This window comes from Lynx canadensis, chromosome E1, assembly GCF_007474595.2.
Source record: "Lynx canadensis isolate LIC74 chromosome E1, mLynCan4.pri.v2, whole genome shotgun sequence".
Lineage (NCBI taxonomy): Eukaryota > Metazoa > Chordata > Mammalia > Carnivora > Felidae > Lynx > Lynx canadensis.
The window spans coordinates 49514925-49540720 of record NC_044316.2 but is presented as its reverse complement, the minus strand read 5'-3'; the positions used below and the strand labels follow the sequence as shown (position 1 = coordinate 49540720).

The following is a 25796-nucleotide window of genomic DNA, read 5'->3' as shown; positions in this document are numbered from 1 at the left end:
TGCCTTGTTGCACTTTTTTTAATTTAATAAAATTTTAAAGATACAATTGAAACTTCCAGTGTGCTCCTCCCTAATCTTGTTCCTTCTCTTCTCCGTGAAGTAACCACAGTTCAAAATTTATAATTCCTGTGTATGTTTTTATGATGTTACTACATTGGTATGTATCCATGACTATTAAAAAAGATCTTGCAACTTATATTTTTCATCAAACACGGACATATAACCATACTGTTTTTTAAAACCAGAAGGAAAGAACTGAGACTTTTAAAAAGCTCAGTTCATAGACAATAGTCTTACTAGTGTTCCACATTTTTTCCCTTCCTTTGTCAGATTCTGTGTGATTGAATACAAGTATATTCTTACTAATCTCCACTTACTGTACCATCTAGTTTATATATTTATTGGTTCCGTCTGGGTCTTCCACTATAAATTACCATAGTTTGGGACAAATTCTACAATGTCATGTGACATGAATGAAAGAATTGGCTTTATTGCTAAAAACTGAGAAGGCCAGTGTTGACAAGATGCCTTCCGTCTCCACATCGTCCTGCAGGGAGGTGTGCCAGGGCCGGGGTGACTACTAGACGTAGTGTGGGTTCTCTCCTAGTGCAGAGGACCTTCCCTGTCCCACAGGTGTATCTTTCACAGAATACGGGTAAGAAAATGGCCTTGTGGAGGGCAGGGTGATACAGTAACTTGGTTCTGGGTGACTTACATTTGGGGCCCCAGCTGTTTACGTAGGTTGTCCGGAGAAGTTTGCCTTCCGTACTTGGCTCTTAGCTAGGAACCATCGGGACCTGTGGGAATTCTAGTCCTCCCTGCTGGGGAGAAGAAACTCCTGTTTCCAGGAGGCTGAGCTGGTTCCAAAGTACAGCTTTTTCCAACGGAAGAGGGCCCCGAGATCCCAGATGGCTCAGTCGTCACAACCAGTGAGTGCATCAGAAATCATTCTGACGTGGTCCTTTTCATTGCATAGGACGGCTGGTGGACATGTAAACTGCTTTTTCATGCACATTATGATTTTTAATTAAATGGGGAAGCTTAATTTAAATGCTGCATTATTCCCTGTTACAGATAAGAAAATGGAAGTACCATAATTTGCTCAGGATTCTATAGCTGCTTCCTAAGTAGCAAAGTTGGTCCTGTAAGTCACTGCCTGTTAATAACTGCCACTCATTCCCTCACATAGGCTACGCCTAGGGTAGATATCCTAGTGTGTTTCTTCAGAGGTTTTGATAGTCTTTTAGAAGGTACTAAGATGATGTGAAGTAACTCTCACTTTCATTTCTTGTTCTGTGGTTATCTTTCAGGAAATTACAGACATCGTTTTTAAAATCGAGCTGTATTTCCAAGCAGCTTTGCTTGGAATCATTGTGACTGCAATGCCACCTTACTTTGCCATGGAAAATGCAGAGAATCATAAGGTAATGATTGAGTTAAAATTACAGGTACAGTTTGTTAATAAGAAATCTCATATAAGAAAAATAACCTATTTTGCATGAGCGCAAGACTTCATATTTCAGGAATAAGTAGATGGAGCGTCAACATATTTACTACAGTAAGAGTAATAACAATCATTTATTACTTGAGTCCTTGTCACATGCTTCAAAAGTTACATCCGTTAATCCTTGCAACATTGTGATGTAAGTTTATGTGTACCGACCTTTTGTAAGTCAGGAAGTGATGGGAGTCATGTGCCATGTTCCGTGTTGTCTCATCTCCTCTTAGTAGTGGGTCCTTATGTTCTTATTAGTTCACTAAACTCCCTTTCCCCCCTTAACCTTTAATGGAATGTACTGAATGTCCAAGATACTTAACTTCTGTTAAATGAAAAAAATAGGTAGTGATTGTGATCACCAGAGCCTGGGGAAAATTGCTGTGTGTACAGGGGTGGTGTGGTATCCTTTCCTTTTCTCTCCTGTCCTCAGGCAAGTGGTGCCCTGTACAGTCTCTATCCTTGCACCCTCCCGAGGTTGTCCCTCTTACCCCTGTAATCAAAATTCTCGTTCTCTCCATGTCTGCTCTTAGTTCGGTGGAGACAGGTTCCTCTTAATTTACCCAGTGTGACAAGTAATGAAGTTAAGCCTCATAGCAGACAGTTACATCTTTTAATAATTTTCTGTAGTGGAAAAGTAATACATGAGTCTCAGGAGATATTTTAAAAACATATTCATTTTTTCTATTATATATATTCATTGTGCTAATTTAGAAAATGTAGGAAGGTATAAGAAAATTTAAAAAATCCATAACCCCACACCACCCACATACAAAATTTCCTAGACAATTGCATTTTTCTCTTTTTTTGTTTCAACTTAAAATGTTTTTTTAATTCAAATATTTATTTAGAGGTAATTGTAGATTCATATTAGGTGGTAAGAAATAATAAAACGAGATCCTGTGTACCCTACTCTCTTCACCTCAGTAATAGCATCTTGTCAGACTGTCATATAATAGTAAGATCCCAGGACGTTGACATTGATACGGTCACGGTACAGAACAGTGCTGTCACCACAGAGATCCCACCTATTGCCCTTTTCAAGCCCCCACACCCACCCCTTCCCTGACCTCTGGCAGCCACCAGTCTGTTCTCCCTTTCTGTAATTTCAGTATTTCAAGAATGTATATGTAGAATCACAACATGTTTTTGGGAGGGACTGGCCTTTTGACTCAGCATGATTCCCTGGAGATTTACTCAGTTTGTATGTACCACCAGTCCATTCTTTTTTATTTTTTGGTAGTATTCCATGGTGTGAATCTGAATTGTTTCCAGTTTTTTCCTATGGTGAATAAAACCGCTGTGAATATTTACGTACAGGTTTTTGTGTGAATGTGAGTTTTCATTTCTCTGGGGTAAATGCCCTAGAGCGTCATACGGTGATTTCGTTTTCAGTTTTATAAGAAATTGCCAAACTGTTTTCCAGAGGGGATATACTGTTTTACATTCCCACCTGCATTATTTGAATGACAAAAAGCATGGATTATCCAAATAACTCTACTGGACTTGTTTATGTTTTCATACTTATTTTGGAGTTTATATTTTTGTTCTTATAATTCATTGAACACAAAAGTTGTCCATTTGTTTTTATCATTCCTCCTCTTCGTCTTTTTTTTTTTTATGTTTATTTATTTTGAGAGAGAGAGAGAGAGAGAGAGCACGAGCAGGGGAGGGGTAAAGAGAGAGGGAGAGAGAGAGAGAGAGAGAGCACGAGCAGGGGAGGGGTAAAGAGAGAGGGAGAGAGAGTCCCAAGCAGGCTCTGCACTCATACTCACAAATCATGAGATCATGACCTGAGCCGAAGGTAAGAGTCGGACGCTCAACCACCTGAGCCACCCAGGTGCCCCGGTTCCTCCTCTCCGTCTTAACTAAACTTTATATTCCGTGCTTCTGTTATCTCTAAGACCAGCCCTTTCATATAATACATTGTTATGAGTGTAAGCATTTACAGATGTCAAAAATTAACTGAATAAAATTGTTAGGTATTTGGATTTATAAAAGGTTTTCAAAATTTCAAGTTAAATAATGAGAGGATGAGAGAGTTAGGGAAACTCAAATCATTTAAGTTTACTGTTTGTATATGTGAAAATGTAGTAATAACACCTTACTTTTTGCACTACATGGGAGTTTATAAAAGGCTTAAGTGCATTATCAATACAAAGCTTCCCACTAAAGCTGAAAGCCTTCTGTAAATCCAGAAGACACTTGGCAGTTTATTAGTGTTATCATGGAAGGTAATATTAAAAAATGAGAATCTGGGGCACCTGGGTGACTGAGTCGGTTAAGCGTCTGACTTCAGCTCAGGTCGTGATCTCATGGTTCGTGGGTTCAAGCCCCGGGTCGGGCTCTCTGTTGTCAGCATGGAGCCTGCTTCGGATCCTCTGTCTGCATCCCTCTCTTCCCTTGCCCTGCTCGTGCTCTCTGTCTCTCTCAAAATAAACAAATAAACTTAAAAAAAATTTTAAAAAGTAAATAATGAGAATCCATTTTCTGTTTAAACATATCTTTCCATCTATTTCCACAGATTTTTAAAAGCAACAGTGTTTTGGCTACTTACTGTTTGCGCCGCTATAATCCCCATGACATCATTTGCTTTATTTTAGTTTTGTGTTACGGTATTCTGATTCTGAAAACTGTTGTCGAAATTGCTACATCTGAGAAATAATGGACCAGATTAAAGACTATAAAGGAATTTATATTTAGTTGTAGGAAGGCTTTTATTACCTAGAGACCTGGAATGTGACTTGTTTTGTTGATGTAAAATTAAGAGTTCTACAATAATTTGCTAGAGTTTTTTGTTTGTAACATGTTTATAATTATAATCAGTTTTCCCTCTCCCCTCTTTTTTTTTTGTAGATCAAAGCTTATACTCAACTTAAACTTTCAGGGCTTTTACCGTCTGCATATTGGATTGGACAAGCTATTGTTGATATCCCCATATTTTTTCTTGTTCTTATTTTGATGCTAGGAAGTTTATTTGCATTTCATTATGGATTATATTTTTATGCTATAAAGTTCCTTTCTGTGGTAAGTTAACATCAGTTATATTCATGCTATTTATAAATGAAACGTTATTTTAAGAAACTTAAGTCTTTATAAACATGACAGGTGGTTAGTTGAGTAATTTGGATATTAATTTTGTTCATAGAAAATAGAACCAATATTTGTTTTAATTATTGTGTATGATACTGATGATGTAATTTATATTACTGTAAGTGATTTTTGAAAACCACAGCTTACTATTATTATAAAATAATTCCTTGAAACTAAGGTGGTCTTTTCTGTAGACTCTCTGCTAGGTGTGTAATCAGGAATAGTTAAACGGTCCCTCTTTCAAATGCCCTCCTTGTCTCTCTGCTTGAATATAATTTCACAAAGAAACTCTTTTATTCCACAATTTAAAGTTCAGCTTAGGGGCGCCTGGGTGGCTCAGTCAGTTGAGCATCCGACTTCGGCTCAGGTCATGATCTCACAGTTCATGAGTTCAAGCCTCGCATTGGGCTCTGTGCTGACAGCTCAGAGCCTGGAGCCTGCTTCGGATTCTGTGTCTCCCTCTTTCTGTGCCCCTCCTCCTCTTGCTCTCTGTCTCTCTCTCTCTCTCTCTCTCAAAAATAAACAAACATTAAAAACATTAAAAAAATTTATAAATACAGCTTAAAATACTAAGGAAGAATATAGCTTCCATTCATGTTCACATGTTCATGACTGATGCTCGACCCTTTTGTATGAGTGATTAGGAAGAAGGGAAAACAGAAGTAAGGTTGGGGTTGCTGAATGTAAATTTATCAATTTTGCCAGAGGCTATAGTGACTTTACATATTAAATTGTGCCTTATAAATTAATAATTTTTTTTAAACATTTACAAAATATTGAATGTTGTATATTGAAATGGTAGTTCAGGGGCGCCTGGGTGGCGCAGTCGGTTAAGCGTCCGACTTCAGCCAGGTCACGATCTCGCGGTCCGTGAGTTCGAGCCCTGCGTCGGGCTCTGGGCTGATGGCTCAGAGCCTGGAGCCTGTTTCCGATTCTGTGTCTCCCTCTCTCTCTGCCCCTCCCCCGTTCATGTTCTGTCTCTCTCTGTCCCAAAAATAAATAAACGTTGAAAAAAAAAAAATTAAAAAAATAAAAATAAAAATAAAAAAAAAAAGAAATGGTAGTTCATAGTTGATTGAGAAGGATAAAGTAGTAACCAGCTATTATACTTGTTTTTATAATAAAATGATTAGAGATAGCATTTTTCTTGGCATAAAAGAGAACTACAAATAGTGTTTGGTGTGAATTACTTATTCAGGATTGTGTTACAATTAGTTAAAAGTATGAGTTTTATTGATTTAGGAGAAGTGTGCATGGTAATTTCTCAGGTAACCACAATTTCAGTTTTTGGAGTGATTTGTTGAGAATAAAACTTGAAGAATAATCATTCCTTAATATTTGAGATGTCTGGGGCACCTGGGTGGCTCAGTTGGTTGGGCTCTGACTTCAGGTCGGGTCATGATCTCGTGGTTCGTGAGTTCAAGCCCCACGTCTGGCTCTATGCTGACAGCTCGGAGCCTGGAATCTGCTTCAGATTCTGTGTATGCCTCTCTCTCTGCGGGCCCCCCCCCCCCCCCCCCCCGCTCACGCTCTGTGTCTCTCTCACTCAAAAATAAATAAAACATTAAAAAATTTTTTTTACCTATTTGATATGACTGGTGTTTGAGATCATATGGACTGTTAGCTTTTCATATGTTTACATAAAAATACACGTTTCTGTTTTACAGGTTTTTTGCCTTATTGGTTATGTTCCATCAGTCATTCTGTTTACCTATGTTACTTCTTTCACTTTCAAAAAAATTTTGAATACCAAAGAGTTTTGGTCATTTATTTATTCTGTGGTAAGTCATGTTTTGTATTATTTCACTTATTTGTATGACCGCACTTGTTTGAAAGTTGTGAACTGTTTCAAGATTTTACTCATAATGTTGCTGTGTCAGAATTTTCTGAGTACGGACTTAGCTAGCTAGCCGCCGGCATCTTTTCACATATTTGTCTTGTGCGTCATCCATTCCACGAAGGGACGGGACCGAAAGCATGTAAGAGCTGTGTGGCAAGGATCCCAGCTGCACAGAGCTGGTCCCTGTGTACTGACGCCTCCTGGCCAAGTATCCTCTCAGGTTCCGTGTCTTATTAGAGGATTAAAGACATAGTAAATGCCGAGGCACACACTTCCAAGTGAGTTTGTATGAAATTGCTAAACATTTTTTCACTTGTGTTCTCATTGTCTTTCTTTAGACAGCATTGGCTTGCATTGCAGTCACCGAAATCACGTTCTTTATGGGATACACAGTTACGGCTGTTCTCCATTATACCTTTTGTATGGCCATTCCAATCTATCCACTTCTAGGTTGTCTGATTTGTTTCATAAAGGTAGGTCTGTTAGGTGTTTTAATAATTGAAAAGCATAAATACTGCCTAATCTTTGAGATCTTAGTTCTTGTGCTGAATATAGTTAAAAAAAAAAAAAAAAAAAAAAACAGTTTGGCTGCTATTTACTTGATTTGAATATTATTAAGCAGCAGTTTAAGTTTACTGTGAAATCTTTTCAAGCATGTCTTTAAGCTGTAAGTCTCAAAGGACAAGGAGTATGGTGTCCATTCCCTGTTCTTTGATTCCCAAAAAGATGGACATAAATTCGAAGTATGACCTGACTTCAGTCAGTATGTTTTGGGGGAGTTTGTCAAGGATTAAATAATGTATTGTACTATAAAGGGATGAGAGAAAATAAAGTGTAAGAGACTTTTTTTTCAAAGAAAAAAAATTACTTTTATTAAACCTGGATAATTGGAAAAATTCCATGTGATTAGAAAAAAATTGACAAATTACTGATTTGGGATGATTGCTGACTAATTCTACTCACTAACCCCCCCTCCACTTTCTTTTTTGCTTCAGTTTAATATGTTTAATTTATACATCCCCAGATAGAAATATTTTGGGCATGGGGAGGATTGTAATCTAAGTAGAAAGCATAGCTGTTAATACTAATAGCTAACATAGAGAATACACGTCACCGAACAAAACGCATTTTAATCTAAATATTCCTACATGTTGCAGCTAAAAGAAAACTTACAACATTTCTAACAAATGCGTGAGTTTTTCCCACATAAAGCAGTTCTACACTTAACCACCTGGAGGTAGTGCAGACTCGGGGCTGTGTTCAGGGTTAAGGACTCAGCCCCACAAGCTTGCCCCCCGTTTTTCAGATGCCAGATCTGAATAGTGGGTCTGCAGGTTGTGATGTGGCTGCAAATCCAGTGTTCCTGTGACCCCTTCACAGGTTCAGTAATTTGCCATAATGGTTTATAGAAGTTAGGGAAACACTTTCTGTACTATTAATCAGTTTATTATAGTGAATATACAAATGAATAATTAAGAGTTATGGGGGGCATAGTCCAGAAGGGTCCCAACTACTGAAGCTTTAGTCCCCATGGAGTTTGGAGCTTGCTGCCCTCCAAGGGTGTGGATGCATTCACCAGTCTGGAAGCTCTCCCAGCCCTGTGTTTATGGAGATTTTTATGGAGGTTTCATTACTGAGGCACAGTGAGTTGATCAGTCTTCAAGCCCCTCTCCCCTTGTGATCAGTGGATGAGTCTGAAAGGTCCCACCTTGTAATCACTTGGTTGGTTTCCCTGGAAACCAGCACCATCCTCCAAGTCACCTGAGTAACAGAGACTCAGCTTGGGTTGAAAGGGGCTTATTTTAGATAACAAAAGATGCTCCCTTCACCTCTGTAAACCAGAAAATTCCCAGGGGGTTAAAAGCTCTGTCCTGGAACCAGGTCAAAAACCAAATACCATTATATCATCCTATCACAGCAGCATAAAAATTTTCAAAACTTTTTGTCTTAGATTTCTTGGAAGAATATTCGAAAAAACGAGGACACGTATAACCCATGGGATAGACTTTTGGTGGCAGTTATATCGGTAAGAAATACCAAAAATGTTGGGTTAACATGTTACCTTAAGAGCAGTTTGGTTGTATGTGTGTAACTCTCTTTTTAGTTTCTATCCCTTTGTATAACAGTGAAGGTACATCAGAGAGTCAACTGTGTCAGTTAACGGTAGTCAATGTACATTTCAGTGGTAATAGATTTACTGACTATGTCCATTTTAGTTTTTTGAATGTTTATTTATTTTTGAGAGACAGAGAGAGAATGCGCGTGCGAGCGTGAGCGGGGGAGGGGCAGAGAGACAGAGGGAGACGCAGAATCCGAAGCAGGCTCCAGGCTCCGAGCCTTCAGCACAGAGTCCGACGCGGGGCTCCAGCCCATGGGCCACGAGACCGTGACTTGAGCCAAAGTCGGACGCTTAACCGACTGAGCCACCCAGGCGCCCCTGAAAGTGTCCGTTGTAATATACTTGTCTCTTTCATGTTATTAATTTTATTTAATTATAATTCTGGCTTCTTCAGAAATGCAACCAACCTCTTTTCCTTTGATTATATTTTATGAAGCTGACAGCCAGTGAACTTTACAGAGGCAGAAAAATATGTGAAGGATTATTTTGCTAAAACTCTACCTTGAAATCTTAAAGTTTATTCTTAACTCATACGACGTGTGATTAATTATTGTGGTGATGGTAAGGAACCTGATGTGTGTGGTCTTTGTTCTGTTGATCCAGGGAAACAAAAAGATTCAGTCACTAGCTGTTATGTGTTCTCCTTTCAGCCTTACCTGCAGTGCGTACTGTGGATTTTCCTCTTACAGTACTACGAGAAAAAATACGGAGGCAGGTCGATACGAAAGGATCCCTTTTTCAGGTCAGTGATTTTTTTTTTTTTAAGTTTTAATGTTTTTTAGGGTATTTACATAGTGTATGATCTAGTTTTAGGTAATTTCCTTCACTCCCCCCAAAATCCTTATAGTCCTCACTGGCCCGTCTCCCACATGCCACCCAGCCACGTATAACCACAGTCCACTAATCTAGTTGTTGCAGATTTGCCAGTGCTCAGCGCTCGTATGAATGGAATTGTATGGGATCGTCTTTTTGTCTGGCTTTTTTTACTCCTACCGTAACGTTTTGAAGGTTCATCCAAGTTGAAGCGTGTAGCAGTACTTTGTTACAGTTTTCTTTTCTTAGTATTACATTGTATGGAGATACCGCTCTTTACTTCTCTGTTCGTCAGTTGATGGACGTTTGAGTCGTTTCCACCTCTTGGCCATCACGAACAGTGCTGCTGTGAATGTCCTTGTTAACCACTGGCTACTCCCCACATCCACTGAGGACTTAGCATCTGGCTCTCCTTTCTCTTTGTTCTTACTCCTTCTGTCGTCTTGGGGGAGAATCAGCGTCCGCAGAGAGAACCTTTGTAACATCCTCAGTTTCTGACTTTCTCCATGCTCGTGACTTTGCGTGTCCCGTGTTGATTTGGGTCGGAGCCCTGCCATCACCGCGCTTCACCTCCTCTGTGTCCCATGCTTCCAGGAACACTTCATCTTCCCGGCCTTTTTGTTTTGTTAGTCTCACTGAACTTTTCTGCTGTGGTCTCTGCCCCTGAGTTTTTTCTGTTCTTCAAATGTTTCCGCTAATCGCCTTTTCCACCTTTTCTCTGTTCGGCTTCATCCTTCTCACCCTTTTTCACCCTTTTTCAGCACCCTGTATTCCACTTCTGTATCTCTTTCACCCATCCGCGAAAAATCATAACTTTTGGTAAGTCTAATTACAGGCTGGAGAAAATTGACATAAAAGTGCAGCTTGCTAACACCACGTTTATCCCATGTAGACTCAGCTTTGTTTTAACACGAGTTATCCCATTTTCTTCCTACCACTTTTCGATCGTTAGCCCAAGCCTTCTTTGTAGTCCTCAAATTCTCCAGTCCTTCTCACTTCATTTTCTACTTCTCAGTGGATGATCTTGCCGTCTCACTTAATTATAAATTATAAATTTTTACACACTTACATCACCTTTGCCTTTTCCTGGTCCCAGAGAGAGAAGTACCTCTCCTGTTATTCATGCCTTTGTTATTGTGTCTCCTTAAAGATGTTGCTCTGTCCAATTTATTTTCTCTTTCTGTGTCTTTCCCTTTTGGATCTAAATAGGGTTTTTGGGGGGAGGGGGCCAGTCACCTTTCTCCCATAAAACAAAGTAATAGAAATCAGAACTCACAAATCTCATTTAAACCTGTATCCCTCTAGCTCTTGTCCCCTGTCTGTTAACTTTCATAGCTGAGAAACTTCCACCTCCAGCTCCTCACCTCCCTTTCACTTCTTAACTCCTGTAATCTGGTTCTGCGCTTGATCCTCTGCTGATTCTGTTTTCAGCAAGGTAACTAATGACTTCCTCTGTGTATCATCAAGTAGGCTGCACTTATTCAGCTAATCTGTTGCTTTAGTATGATTGACTTCTTCCTCCTTATGCTTTTCTCTTGTTCCTCTGTTTTCCATAATGTCAACTCCTGTTTCCCTCTTTACCTCTCTTATTCTTCAAAACTTCCTTGGAAGCACTTTTTTCTCTGCCTACCTTTCTGATGTTTCTATGAGTTCTGAATTCAGCCCTCCACATCTGCTCTGCCCGGGTCATGTCATTTACAGCCAGGCTGTAAAATCTTCGAGGGATGGATACATCCTTTTTTTAGTTTCTTTATCTTTGTGTGAAATAGTGCCTGACACATACTGATCATAAATAATATTGTTGAAGAAATGAATGAGTTTAGACGACATCATCCAGACGGTTTCAGTGAGTGAAACTAGTTCTGTGACTTCACCTTTCAGAGAGAACCACTCATCTCATGTTGGTGTATTTTTTCAGTCTTTTCTCCATGGAGTGCTAGAATGTCTTGCTATTTTAATTATTTGAAAAACCACTGTCTTTATGTGTTTAGGACCCTTTCAACAAAGTCCAAAAATAGGAAGTCTCCAGAACCACCAAACAATGAGGATGAAGATGAAGATGTCAAAGCTGAAAGACTGAAGGTCAAAGAGCTAATGAGTTGCCAGTGTTGTGAGGAGGTAATTCAGTCTGTATCGCCAAGTCTTACTAAATGTGCAGTGATCAGTTTCTCTTGTGTAGGAATTAACCTGAAGAATACTTTTCATATGAATCTATATGAAAAAGTCTTTGCTTTGAAAAAATACTTTTGTCTACTTACTTTTGAATAAGTCCATATTTTAGTCACAAATGGGTATTTACTTATATAATGCCCCTTATTAGCAACTATAGTTCTTATGATACGTGGACATGAATTGTGGACAGCTTGTCATTTCTTGATAGGTATCTGATACATTATTCTTTTTTTAAATCCTATTTCCCTTATTAGAAACCAGCCATTATGGTCAGCTGTTTGCATAAAGAGTATGATGACAAGAAAGATTTTCTTCTTACAAGAAAAGTAAAGAAAGTAGCAACTAAATATGTCTCTTTCTGTGTGAAAAAAGGTTGGTATTTGTTTTTTCTTTAGTAATTTTTCCAGAAGAGTAATTTCGATTTTTAGTCTGACTTACACATAATGATTTTTCTTTCAATTTCTTTAGGAGAGATCTTGGGGCTACTGGGTCCAAACGGTGCGGGCAAAAGCACAATTATCAATATTCTGGTTGGTGACATTGAACCAACTTCAGGCCAGGTACGGTATATGAGGGTGTGGGAGATGCTATGATTTACGTTTTTAATTACAGTAAGTTTCTTAATGACAGACTAGGATCTAATGTTTTCAGTAGTAATTTTTTAATATAACTTGATCAAATTATAATATTTTTGGTTATCTTTGAAAATAACGTAAAATTTTCACACATGCAGATACACGCACAGATGTTATTTTTGCTTTTATGATTATTACTTGCGTGGGGGATTTGTCCACCAATTTAGTGGAAGGCCATCTTACTAACTTCAGGAGATTTAGGAGCTAATATTGACCCTGCCATCAGTTAGCCTTTGATTGTAGCCTATCACCACTTTGTGGAAACCACAACACTGTCTGATCCTGTCTTCTGCTCTGGCCCATTGATATCCTGGAAAATGCCAGGCATACCCTTTTCTTTGGGTTTTTGCTCTAGCGGTTCCTTATATTGGGTATTCCTTACCCAGAAGAAATCCAAACAGTGAAATTTGCTTACCTCCATGGCTCAGAGGTCACCTTCCAGTGAGGTCCCTTGATCATCCTAGTTACAATTGGAGTTTACCTTTTCAATCAAGCCGCATTCCTGCTTCTTTTTAATTTTTTTTTTTACATTTATTTATTTTTGAGAGACAGAGACAGAGCACAACTGGGGGAGGGTCAGAGAGAAAAGGAGACATAGAATCTGAAGCAGGCTCCAGGCTCTGAGCTCTCAGCACAGAGCCTGATGCAGAGCTCCAAGTCACAAACTGTGAAATCATGACCTGAGCCGAAGTCGGACGCATAACTGACTGAGTCACCCAGGTACCCCATCAGTCAAGCTAATCGCCCCATTGGGCCATGTCACTGAACTCTGACTTAGCTATGTATGTCCTTTCGCCATCAGAAGGAATAAAAATTTGACTTACTATTACCGTGATTCTAGGAAGGAGTTTGAATTAATTCACCTACCAATTCCTTTACAATGTAAATTAAGCAAAAAGTTATTTAAAATTGGTTTGTATTTCTGTAGGTATTTCTAGGAGATTATTCTTCAGACCCAACTGAAGATGATGATTCCATTAAGTATATGGGATACTGTCCTCAGATAAACCCACTGTGGCCAGACATTACATTGCAGGAACATTTTGAAATTTACGGAGCTGTAAAAGGAATGAGCACGAGTGACGTGAAAGAAATCATAAATCGGTAAAATTGGAAACTTTTTATTACCCAGAGAAAGGTGTACAGTTCACATTTTAAAAGTTTAATTTTTAAAGACATTTTTGTGGATCATACTTTTCATTGAAAATGGTCATTACTTTTTCATATATTCTTTACAGAATTATGATAGTTATGAAAATAAAAAGGTAATTTTTCTGTTTCTCATTACAGAACGAATGTGCCTATAAATGTCATGAAACTTATTTTAATTAGATTTTTTTAATGTTTATTTTGAGAGAAAGCACATTCGTGCACAAATGGGGGAAGGCAGAGAGAGGGGGACAGAGGATCCAAGCAGGCTCTGTGCTGATAGCAGAGAGCTTGATGTGGGGCTTAAATTCACGAACTGTGAGATCGTGACCTGAGCCAAAGTTAGATGTTTAAGCAACTGAGCTACCTAGATGCCCCAAAACTTATTTTAAAGTGAACCTTTTTGTCAAGATAGTAATTTGTTTAAAATGATGTAAATTAGAGGTCTAATTATATAGTAAGCTTCAGCTGAGTGTTCTTTTTGTTTGTTTGTTTTTAATGTTTATCTGTGTTTGAGAGAGAGAACACGTGTGTGTGTGCATGCACATGAGTGGGGGAGGGGCAGAGAGCTAGGGAGAGAAAGGATCCCAAGCAGAGCCGGATGTGGGGCTTGATCCCACAAACTGTGAAATCATCACTTGAATCAAGAGCCAGGTGCTCAACCTCCTGAGCCACTCAGGCACCCCTTCAACTGAGTGTTCTAGAAAAAAGACTGTGAATGATCACAAACAATGACTGATAATACACTCATTTTGTATTACCTGTTTTGCAGGATAACGAATGCACTTGATTTAAAAGAACATCTTCAGAAAACTGTAAAGAAACTGCCTGCAGGAATCAAGCGAAAGGTACTTTTATTGAACAACAGATATGTGTGTGTTTTATTGATCAGTTTAGAGCCTGATACTGTCTTGATCAAATTTCTTATGTGAAGGCTTATTAGTCCCCCTCCCCCTCTTTCCTTTCTATCTAGTTGTGTTTTGCCCTGAGTATGCTGGGGAACCCTCCCATTACTCTGCTAGATGAACCATCTACGGGTATGGACCCTAAAGCCAAACAGCACATGTGGTGAGTATGACATTAGAGACACTCGGGACAGGGGCGTCTGGGTGGCTCGGTTGGTTGAGCATCCGACTTCAGCTCAGGTCATGATCTCACAGTTTGTGAGTTTGGCCCCGCGTTGGGCTCTGTGCTCAGAGCCTGGAGGCTGCTTCAGATTCTGTGTCTCCCTCTCTCTCTGCCCCTCCCCCACTCACGCTCTGTCTCTCTCTCTGCCTCTCAAAAATAAAGAAAACTAATAAAGACACTGGGGACGCATTACACTGTATCATACTTTGGAGTAAAAGAATATTATAATTAATGGTTTTGTGTTATTTATATATACATATTCACACTGAGTTAAAATCCTATGCAAATGGCAAAATGATAATTAAAAATTGAATATTTTGATTTCTGGAGAATCCCATGAACTTTTAAACTTTATCATACTTCATACTTTCATGAAATATTAGTAATATTTTATTTATTCCAGAACAAAAATGAGTATATGGGTAATTATTCAAATAAAGAGTACTGCTTTCTGAATAGCCTTTAGAAGATTTTTTTCCTAGTCATTTAACATATAAATTATAATTCTCATAATAACATTGGCTTGAATTTATGTTGGAACTCTTAGGAATTCATAGTGCTAATTAGTTGGCCAACTTTTTGAGCCTAGATTTCCATGTCTATAAAATGTGAGGTTTGGTGTAGAGATGCATATTAAGTTTTCCCTATGATTCTATGGCAATTTTTGTTAAAATGTGAAAAAGCATCAAATTTTATAATTTATTTTTTAATGCAGAGAAATATTTGAAATCATGGAGTTTCTGTTTATTTGTCAAACTTTCCAAAATAAAGGAAAATAAATTAGAAGAATCGTAGTTGGGCAGTGTATATTAACTGCAGCAGTTGATATTTGATAAATTCTAATTAACCAGAGAGTTGGATTTTCATTAGCATTCAGTTGCTTTTCTCTGTTTATTTTACTTATGTTTTATAGGCGAGCAATTCGAACTGCATTTAAAAACAAAAAGCGGGCTGCTATTCTGACCACTCATTATATGGAGGAAGCAGAGGCTGTCTGTGACCGAGTGGCTGTCATGGTATCTGGGCAGTTACGGTAAATGTCTGAAGCGCATGCCATTTGGGTGGGGGGTAGGTTTTGCATAACCGTTTCAGAAACTTACGATAATAAATGTAAATGCCAAGAAAAGTATCCTTATTTGAGTTTTTGAATCAGTTAGCTTTCTATAGAATTACTTGAAAATATGTTGGTTTATTTCCAAAAAATGACTACTTTGCATATGTAATTGGCTTAATGATTCAGCAACTTGGAGTGTTATTTTTCATGCATGATATCTGTTATTTTAAAAGATTGCTAGGCATTGTATTGGGTTGTAACCCAAAGTATAAATAAATACACTTATAAAAAATATTAAATAAATAAATGCATGTATAATTCATGTTGATACTCCTATAAATAAGTGGCTGAATAAATGAATTAATGTGGGAAGAGAGCAAATTTTCCTTACAAAAAGATTCTAAACAGTATATGGAGATACTGCCCTCTCCAGGAAGCGGATCTCAGTCTTCCACCTCCCAAGAGTAGTGTGATCTAACCAGTCTCTTCTAACGTACGGGAAGGGGATGGTGGTAACCACACAGTAGAGCAGTGTCGCGTGGCAATCATGTACCCCTGATATGATGTGGTAAGAAAGGTACTCCTGCTCCTCGGCATTTTCTCCAAAAACCCGTAACTCCTGTCTAATTCTGAGAAAAATAATCATACTATTCCCAGTTGAGAGGCATTCTACCAAAACACTTGACCAATCTCAAAACTGTCAAAGGTGAAAAAGAAGGAAAGATTAAGAAAGTCACAGACCAGTGGGGTCTAAGGAGACATGATAACTAAGTGCAGTGTGTATCCTGGATAGATCCTAGAACAGAAAAAAGGACATGAGTGGAAAAACGGGTGAAATCCAAATAAAATCAAATATAAAGTTAATAGTAATATTAACCAATATTGGTTTCTTAATTTTGACAAATGTGCCATGGTAATACAAGATCATAATATTAAGGAAATTGAAACTGGATGAGGGGTGTATGGAGACTGTATTATATTTGCAACTTGTCTATAAATCTAAAAGTATTCCATTATAAACATTTAATTTAAATCATCCTTTAAGTGAGAAATCATACTTTGAAACTGTCAAGTCATCTTAAGTCCGAGTTTTCTTTTAAAAATAACTGTAGGTGTATTGGGACCGTCCAGCATCTGAAGAGTAAATTTGGAAAAGGCTACTTTTTGGAAATTAAGTTAAAGGAATGGGTGGAAAACCTAGAAGTAGACCGCCTTCAAAGAGAAATTCAGTATATTTTCCCAAATGCAAGCCGTCAGGAGAGGTAAAGATTTTTAAAATTTGTTTGTTTGTTTTGTAGAGCAATAAATAATCATTAAAACTTGGCTATTGTATTAAGGATTAGGGAAAAAAAAAGTCTGTTATTATCACCAGTAGTGAATTCATGCAGTGTGATGACTGCAGTTTTATATCTAATTTAGTATTAGATCTTGCAATTTTCAATAATATTTAAACTTTTTGAAGTTCTCATATCAGTGGTAATAAAAGAGTTGTTTTGCATGGAAATATTTTAAGATTTAAAACAGTGTTTATCTAAATATGCATCAAAATAAATCATTGGAGTTTGATTTTGCACTTTAAAGAGCTTGAACTTTAGAACATATTAGTCGTCATTTTTAAATTTTTCTATATTTTATCTGTTTTCAGTTTTTCTTCTATTTTGGCTTATAAGATTCCTAAGGAAGATGTTCCATCCCTTGCACAGTCTTTTTCTAAGCTGGAGGAAGGTAAGATTTGAAAAACATTGCAAGGTAGCTTTCAAATCATAAAAGAATTTTACTTACAAAGTTTGAAAATTGGGGCTGCTTATTATAGAAGCCATTGTAAATAAAAAGATGAACCCTTTATTAGTTTAAGATGTAGGTAAATGCTAACACTGTAGAGGTTTGGTACATCAGCTATATCGTAGTGTAAATCTTTTACTGTTTTAGTTGACATCACTACAGTTTTTCACATTGCATCTGTGAGAAAGTTTAGCTTAATTAGCACTCAGTGGTTCATTCCAGAACACTGAATTCTCACTTTGTATCAGGCCTTAGAAGTAGCAATGGTAGCAAGGCTTCAGTGGCAACAGGAGACAGTAGAGGAAAATTCATAGCGTAGGAATGTGGACATTCCTAAAAGCTTTAATGAAGCTTGTTGAAACTTGACATTTTTAAAAATAAGTGGTTGGTAGGAAGAAGCTATCCTGGTAGCAAGTGGAGAGAGGTGAACTCCTGGATGGGGCAGGTATTCGTGTACAGGTTGTTTTATGGAATGTATAAACTATGAAACCACCTCTGTACTGCTTGGGGAGAATTCCACGACAGGAATGAGTAAGAAAACCAGAAAATTTGGTAGTAGATCAGATTGCAAGAGGATCTGAAATAACTATTAGAAAGTATATGGACATAGGAACAGTGACCAGAGTCTAGTTCACGAAGTTCAGAACAGGCTGTGATGGAAATTGGGGAACGAAAGGTTCCCAGGGCGCCCAGAGAGCAGGGCTCCAGAGCAGGCCTGAGAAAAGGCATAGTGAGGGAGAAGCTGCTTAGAAGAGGCAGGTGAGCGAGGCAGGTCACCTCGCGGGTGTGGTGCTTCGGGCTGCGGGCCAGCTGGGGGCCTGAGGAGACCAGAGAGAAAAGGAACGTATTTTGGCAGCTTCAAATTTAAATGAGTTGATGACAGAAAAAAATTTTTTAAACGGGTGGTTAACCACTTAGTAGTAACTGCCGTTTTTATTTTAAAATGTTAATCAGTAAAATATTATTTTCATATTTTAATAGCTAAACATACTTTTGCCATTGAAGAATATAGCTTTTCTCAAGCAACACTGGAACAGGTACTATAAAGTTAAATTTTTAAAAATTCTTTTATAGAAGAAGGTGTCTAATATCTAATTGTTTAGATTTATATTGGAGAGGGGGAGGGTGCGTGTGAGCCAGAGACAAAATTATTACACGGTAGACCTAAACTGTATAATTTCAAAAAACTCCAGGTTCTCCATCTGCTTATTTTGAACAGCTCAATATTTTTTCTTCAGTGAAGAAAATGAGTGTTGTTGATGGTATTTCCTATATCTATAGTTACATTGCTTAAATATTTATAAATTATTTTTCATATATTAATCAAAAATATCTATTAGTCCTCATAGCATTCATCTCTGTAGGTGATTAATGGAGGTTATTCTGCTTAAGTAATATACCAACATATCTCTTGATCTTGAATGGTTAATGTATTTGCATGTAGCCTTATACTCTTTCTGATTTAATTAAAAAATTCTTTGAGATGATTGTGATACAGAATACCATATTCATTTATTTACTTTCATTTAGGTTTTTGTAGAACTCACTAAAGAACAAGAGGAAGAAGATAATAGTTGTGGAACTTTAAACAGCACACTGTGGTGGGAAAGAACACAGGAAGACAGAGTAGTATTTTGAATATGTATTGTTCAGTCTGCTTACTGAATTTATTTCTTGTTTACTTTATTTTTAACTTTGGTTTAAGGGTGTATTATTTGAATGGTGACTGAAGAACCATGGGAGCACTTGAGATTTTCCTGAGTTCCTTAATTGAAATGCTGTGGTTGTGTGCTTCGCTTTTCTTCAAATAAAACTTGTGTATAAATTATTGAAACTGCATGTTTGTACACGAAGTCTGTTGAACTGCAGTCTGTATGTGAGGTTGGATATTTACTTTTTTACCTTTCAAAAAACAGTGCTTCTAAATTTATGATTTAAAGAAATAGTGATAGAATAATTTTATTTGTAAGTTATCTTTATTTTTAAATTTATACCCTCTTTTTCTGTAAGTATATAGTATCCCAGTCTAAATAAAAAACTAATGCATAAATGATTTACAAAAAAGAAGATACAAAGCAGAAGTTCCTTGCTTCTCCTTTTTAATTTCTAAAGAAACTGAGTGCAAGTTGGCATCCCAGGAAGCTAAGTAAACATCAGGCAGTCTCCATGCAGATAGAGGGGCCTTCCACTAGGTGGCACTCATCCACCATCTGAAGGAAATGAGACCTCGTTCTATTAGGTGATGTTAGACATCGGGCTTCAGGTATTTGAATGCTTACAATAAAATTCCCAGTGGTTTTCGTTGTAATTAAAAGAAGGCTGTGTCTAGAATTTTATTATGTAATAGACTGATGCCAGTTAGAAACGACATCATCTGTACAGTTGGAAGAATCAGCCATACCTTTCCCTGCACCCCTCATGGCATATATAAATTTTTTGGTCTGCTTTCTCTCAAAGGGCACATTTTATTTTATTATAGAATAAAATAATTTGTTGGGTAATCATTTTTGTTGGTAAACTTTATTATTTGAACCTTTATAGAGTTTTAAAGTGTATCTGTATCGATTTATTTAGTACCTCACCTCAGATTCTCCCACTTTGGTGGGAGATAAATAAACTTTGGGGGATTAAGTTAAGGATTAGAAGCAAACTATGCATAATTTACTTTAATGAGAAACCAGAATTTCACTCTATCAGTTGAAGTAAGGTTATTGTCAATATAATCTTGGAAATACTTCCTTGTAGAACTCATGTGTGGACTTTAGGTATAATATAGTATAAATAATACTAGCTGATATTCTGTTTCAACCAGATGAATGAAAGTATTAACTTAAATACATTTAAAAAATGTATTGGGAGTATGATTATTGCATTACAGAGAATCTTAAAAATCAACAGCCATGACAGAAGAATTTGGTACTGAGTTACTTTAAATAGCCAGACCCTTTAATGAAATAATATTAATTATTTACTTAGGTAAACTTAATCAACTTTTAACACTCCTGTGTCATAAGACATCTGTGGTTTTAGGCTCTAGCAGCTGATTTAAAATAGTGTTCCTTTCTCAGCACAAGGTGCGTGACTGATACTTTACCTACTGTTTGGCTGTACACATTCCTAAAGATGCCTGCGTTTCAAGCTATCTCTGAGGTCTTGTCGCTGATCTCAATGGGCTGTCTCACGATCTCTGCTTGGATTTTACAACCCTCGACGAAGTTATCTCTCCGCGTAAGATTTAGTTGGCACCAGCTTCTAATGTTCTATCAGGAACTGACAGCCACTTGCCTCATAATACCAAGCGTTTGGATTCTTCACCTGAGGATCTCACTTTTGCATCTTTAGTAAAAGTTGTAACTTTTACTGAACTTTAGTCCTGCATGATGAATACAGCTCAACACACATTGGAAAGAAGATCTTTATTTTTGTGGATAATAGCACGTTTCATTTTCTCAGCAAGTCATCGCTAAATGGTGCCGTAAATTTGGGGAGATACCTTTCGTATCTAGTGTTGATATAAATACCCAGGGTCTTCTTTATTGGGGGTATGTTTTTGTAGCTACGTGTTGCCTGGAGCACTTCAACTCCATGCAAGAGACAGAACAATCTGCAGTTTGCCAGGACAGTCACTGAAAAGGTAGTTTCTTGGAACCTGACCCTACTGAGGAAAGTGTGTAATTTTAAGGAGTGTGGCCAACATAGAGCATTACCTCCTTCTGCACACTGATTTCGTCACGTTTGCTTCGCATCTGTGAATATGTGACTGATGGAAAGGAAAATGAGAGGTGAGGTTATGCTGAGTAGTTGTAATCAAGTTCTTATCTGTTACGTTTGTTGGGTTACTTTACTGTTGTGCGCTTGTAAGCATTTTCTCAAAAAGACACGAATTAATTTTTTACTTTTTACACAGAGTGAATATATTTTGGTTATGAATTAAATTATTTGTAGGAGTGTTTTCCCTTTTTCACAGTAGTAAAATCTTCCCTATTCAAAAGTATAATTTTTTTAAAGTTTTTATTTAAATTCCAGAAGTAGAATTTAACTAATATTTAGGAAAGCCAGGGTAAGTGGGGTGAAGAAAAGGAGACAGAAAGTTAAATAGGAAGTCTGTTTTTCTTTCTAGTGTACCGTTTGTGTTTTTGAACATTCTTAAATTACTGATCTAAATTTTTTTCCTATACCAATAACACATGCGCATAAATACATACATTAGGCAAAATTTGGGTAAAACAGCATCACCTAGTTTATACTTTCCATCTACAATAAAATGTTAAAGTAAACCCTGGACTTCACTGAGTGACTCTGTTTACCGACTAATAAGGCAAACCTCTGTGTGCAGCTGTTAGGGACTAAACAGATGGTAGCAGTGAAAACATTACAATGAGTGTATTTTATGTTTCACTTTGTGGGCTCTTGATTTTTTTTTTTTTTCCAGTTTTCAGTAGAGAACAACAAAAGCCGTAGGTTTTCTTTAACATTTTTCTTTTAAATGGGCACAAACTGCCTTAAGTCAGTACTTAAATTTTAATCATTAAAATATTTTTAGAGTAATTTAATTCAACAGACATTTTAGTGACTGTCTTTCAAGCCAGTGGGTTCTTTGGATACAAGGATGACCATCCATTTTGGCCCTGTAAGGTCATACAGTCCAGTAGAGGAAGATCAATACCCATATAATATAATAGCACAAATGCTTTGCTAGTGGTACTAACACTTTCATCGGAGCACAATTAAGTCTACTTAGGGTCAGTGTTGTCCTTGTTTTTATTGTTGTTCTGTTGGTCATACATTTTATTCTGATTGTACTATGAATTTGATGAAACTATACTGTATTTTCATATAATACCTAAGTAGGCATTAATTTTTGCAAAATAGGAATGCTTATCCTTAATGTATTTTTAATGTTGCTAATACCAACTTTTCATTTTCTCTCCTGAAAGAACGTGTTACATACAATGAAAGAATTTATTCTCAGGTGAATAATTTTTATATCAGCTATTCTTATAAGGTAAAAGTTTACTTATTTTTTATTCACGATGTGATATATGTAATTCTCAGTGCTACTCTTTAAGAAAAATAAATACTATCAATAATAAGCTTTAAGAACTGAAAATTTAAGATAACCTTTCATTTTGTATACTAAAATGGATTTTTTGTCATTTAGTGTTGATAAATGAATGAGCGACTCATTAAAAATGAAGGAAAAAAACTGGCACTAAAGTTGTTAGTAATTATTTTTTTAGTATCTGTTGGGAGTTTTCAAGTACAGAAGGAAGATTGACAGTTACTTGTGTTTTAATTCACATTCATATATTTTTTTAATGTTTGAGAGAGAGTGTGTATGTGAGCTGGGGAGGGGCAGAGAGAGAGAGAGAGGAAGAGAGAATCCCAAGCAGGCTCTGTGCTGTTGGTACAGAGCCTGACAGGCTCGAACTCACAAAACCTTGAGATCATGACCTGAGCTGAGATTAAGAGTTGGACGCTTAACCAATTGAACCACCCAGGCGCCTCAGTTCACATTCATATTTTAAGTGTAAACTAGGTATTCTTGTAGATCTTTTTGTCTCAAACCTATTTTGTAAAAATACAAGGCAATCACTTTCATTTATGTTTTATTACATTGAACAGACTGAGTTATTCCCACATACTTGACACTGCTTATATATTTATCAGTTTCCTAAGAATTTTTGAATAACTTTGGTTCTCCCAAACACAGATAAGATTTTAAATGTAATGGACAACTTCTTCCCAAGAACCTAAGCTTGCAAATCGAATTAATCACCTTTTTTAAAATTAAGCAAATAAACTTAATTTCAAGCATCTTAAAAATGGACACTATACACAAAACCACATGATTGGGTTTGTTCCCCCACGTACATAAATAAATGCAGGATTCCAAAAAGTATCAACACAATAACTTGTAATTTTTTTTCCACCATCTCTACACGTGTCTGCCCAGGGTTACACATTTACCAATAAAAGGGCTGTCTCAGGGCACCAAAGTTCACCTCTTGATAACTTGAAATTAAGATGTGGATGCTGGTTAGGTTACTCATTTAATGATTGGAACGGATAACGGGCTATCCATTTAGAAGTCAACTAAATGCTAGTATGAGCATAAAATCTGGATCTACCTTCAAAGAGTAAGCCGGCAACTGGCCAGGTGGCCCTTTGTTTATGTTCAGGCTTTGACCTTGAGTTTTCAACTGTGCCCTAAGTTTCAGGTTTTTGCAACCCAATATTTTTCTCTAAGATAAGATGTCACTTAAGTTTTATCGTTAGTTTTCTCTGAAATTCATAATAGGATTTTTCAAGTTCCATGTTGTGACTGTACTGTGCCCTTCTCAGAGACTAGCTAAATGAATCCCTCACTCGGGTTGCCATTTTATTTTCCCTTTTGGTTTGTGGTTCTTTACTAACAGGATGACATCATTATTTTGGATCCGTTTATCCAATTCTTACCTATTAATATGAAGTCTTTCACATAGTTGTAAGAGAAAATACTGAATGCTAATTCTCTTGTTTATTGGCTAGTAATGTTTTTTCACCAAACTATTCTTCCTGTGTAATTATTATGTAGTTGATATTTTCTTTTTGTTGACTACAACTGACAAGGTTAAGTCATAAAATTACTTGGCCAGATTGTGCTGGGCTTGCTGAGAGGGGAAAGGGGCAGTGCCACACGGGAGCCATAGTACTTGGCCACGTAACCCACAGGAGCTAGGAGAGCGTACGTTGGATTGGATTCTGAGGATACTTGATGGAGTGGTGCTGAATGTAAAGTTAGATAAGAAAGACTACTTGGGAGCACTGTTGGGGCATGCAAAGTTTTTGACTCCCTGGCAAGAACCCCAGGCGGGGTGAACATGCTGCTAAGATAGCTCCTAGAAACGTTAAAAAAAAGCAGTGGCCCATACGATGTCACATTTAAATGTTAAGAAGCCATGGGGCGTGATGGAAAAGGAGTGAAAAGATTCAGAAAACTGGGCATGCTTGAGTAGGTTTACGAGACTGAAGAACATGGCAGAGGGTGAAACTGAAAGCAACAGGGAATGTGCTGGTGAGGGGCACACCAACGTTGTTCTGAAGTTAGTGGAGGCTGTCCTGGGAGCTGATGGCCGGCCAGCAGTCACGACACTACTGGGCACCCAGGTGGCAATATCATGGCAAGTGTACATGGTATCTATCCCCCTAGATCTCCAGAGGGATCTGTGGCCATTAATCCAGGTAACTACACTGGAAAAGGGGGAGTGCTCAAATATTTTAAGGTGTATTGGCCACAGGATAGAAGTTGACACAGAGACCCAAAGCATCACGGCACCTGTGGCATAGTTGGGAGGCACTGGAGGGCCAAGTAATCAATAAAATCCTGGCCTAGATCCAGTTCATAGTCTACTAATCTGTAGGTCCGTCTGGTGTTGATGTCTCTAGTCTCTGAATATATAATTGAAATAGGAGAGCTGGCATAACTCACACATTTCCTTGGCTTGGATAAGAACTATTCTAACGTGTAGTATTTGTTTCCTAAGGCTACCATGACAAAGTGCCACAAATTGAGATGTTTAAAACAACGGAAATTTATTCTCAACAGTTCTGGAGGCCAGAAGTCCACATTCAAGGTGTTGGTGGGGTTGATTCTCACTCTCCCTCTCTCTCTGCCCCTCGCTCACTCGCACTCTCTCTCAAAAATAAGTAAAAAGTGAAATAAGCATTCAGAATTTGATACACTATCTGCAGACTTATTCTTAAGGTCTTTGTGCATATATGAAGTTTTCACTCCGTGCTATTTTGAGTTAATCTTTGATTTTGATTATTTTGTGATTTTTCTTAGTACGTGTCAAGGTGTTTATCTGCTATTCTTAGCCTACTTCTTAATAAGTCCCCAGTTTAGGCCTTTATTTTAGGGGGCCATCCCTATTTTCAGGCCTACATTATGAATATTAGGTGAACATAGAAATCTATGAAGACAGAATGGCAGATCCTCATGTCAGTATAGCTTTGCTTACATTTTGAACTACAAGGTTAGAACTGTTAAAGTTCTATTTGACTTATGGCCATTAGAATCATATATATTGTTATATGTTGTATATATAAGATGCAAACCCAGGGTCTGGTCTTGACCCTCGTACAGTTGAAGATAAAAAGCCTATCCAGCAGACCACTGAGAGAAAAAAGATGAGAACTGAGTTGTATAAAAAGCCACCGAAAGTTTCTTGGTCATTTTAGTCTAACGGAAAGTGAATTTAGGTAACAATTTAAACGCAGAGCTCTGAGCTGGGGAAGAATGAATCTCACGTTGGAAATGTGGCAATGCTGAGGGTGTTTTTAATTCAAAACCATTTTATCTCAAACTTTACAATTCAGGTCCAGTACCCCACCCCCACCCCCACCCACTCCCTCCCTCCAGAGGCCATGGAACACAGTTTCTAATCCCGCCAGGTGTGCCTGCTGAGAACAGCACAAAACAAGCTGCGAAATCCTGAACTGCTGAACCCCTCTGGCCGCCAGATGGCAGCAGG

General features: G+C 37.6%; 1 protein-coding gene across 1 annotated transcript in view; it reads left to right on the top strand.

The window, feature by feature from the left end:
* The window catches only part of ABCA5 (ATP binding cassette subfamily A member 5), a 74998-nt gene extending 52486 nt beyond the window's left edge, over window positions 1-22512 (top strand). The window contains exons 23-39 of the mRNA XM_030295096.1: window positions 1311-1424; window positions 4352-4522; window positions 6256-6369; window positions 6767-6901; window positions 8380-8454; window positions 9198-9289; window positions 11352-11478; window positions 11787-11904; window positions 12001-12092; window positions 13096-13271; window positions 14089-14164; window positions 14290-14384; window positions 15358-15477; window positions 16611-16760; window positions 17144-17223; window positions 18262-18317; window positions 18811-22512. Of these exons, the coding sequence (XP_030150956.1) occupies window positions 1311-1424; window positions 4352-4522; window positions 6256-6369; window positions 6767-6901; window positions 8380-8454; window positions 9198-9289; window positions 11352-11478; window positions 11787-11904; window positions 12001-12092; window positions 13096-13271; window positions 14089-14164; window positions 14290-14384; window positions 15358-15477; window positions 16611-16760; window positions 17144-17223; window positions 18262-18317; window positions 18811-18918 (1899 nt within the window). The 3' untranslated portion in view covers window positions 18919-22512. The remainder of the gene's footprint in view (window positions 1-1310; window positions 1425-4351; window positions 4523-6255; window positions 6370-6766; window positions 6902-8379; window positions 8455-9197; window positions 9290-11351; window positions 11479-11786; window positions 11905-12000; window positions 12093-13095; window positions 13272-14088; window positions 14165-14289; window positions 14385-15357; window positions 15478-16610; window positions 16761-17143; window positions 17224-18261; window positions 18318-18810) is intronic.
* The last annotated feature ends 3284 nt before the right edge of the window (window positions 22513-25796 follow it).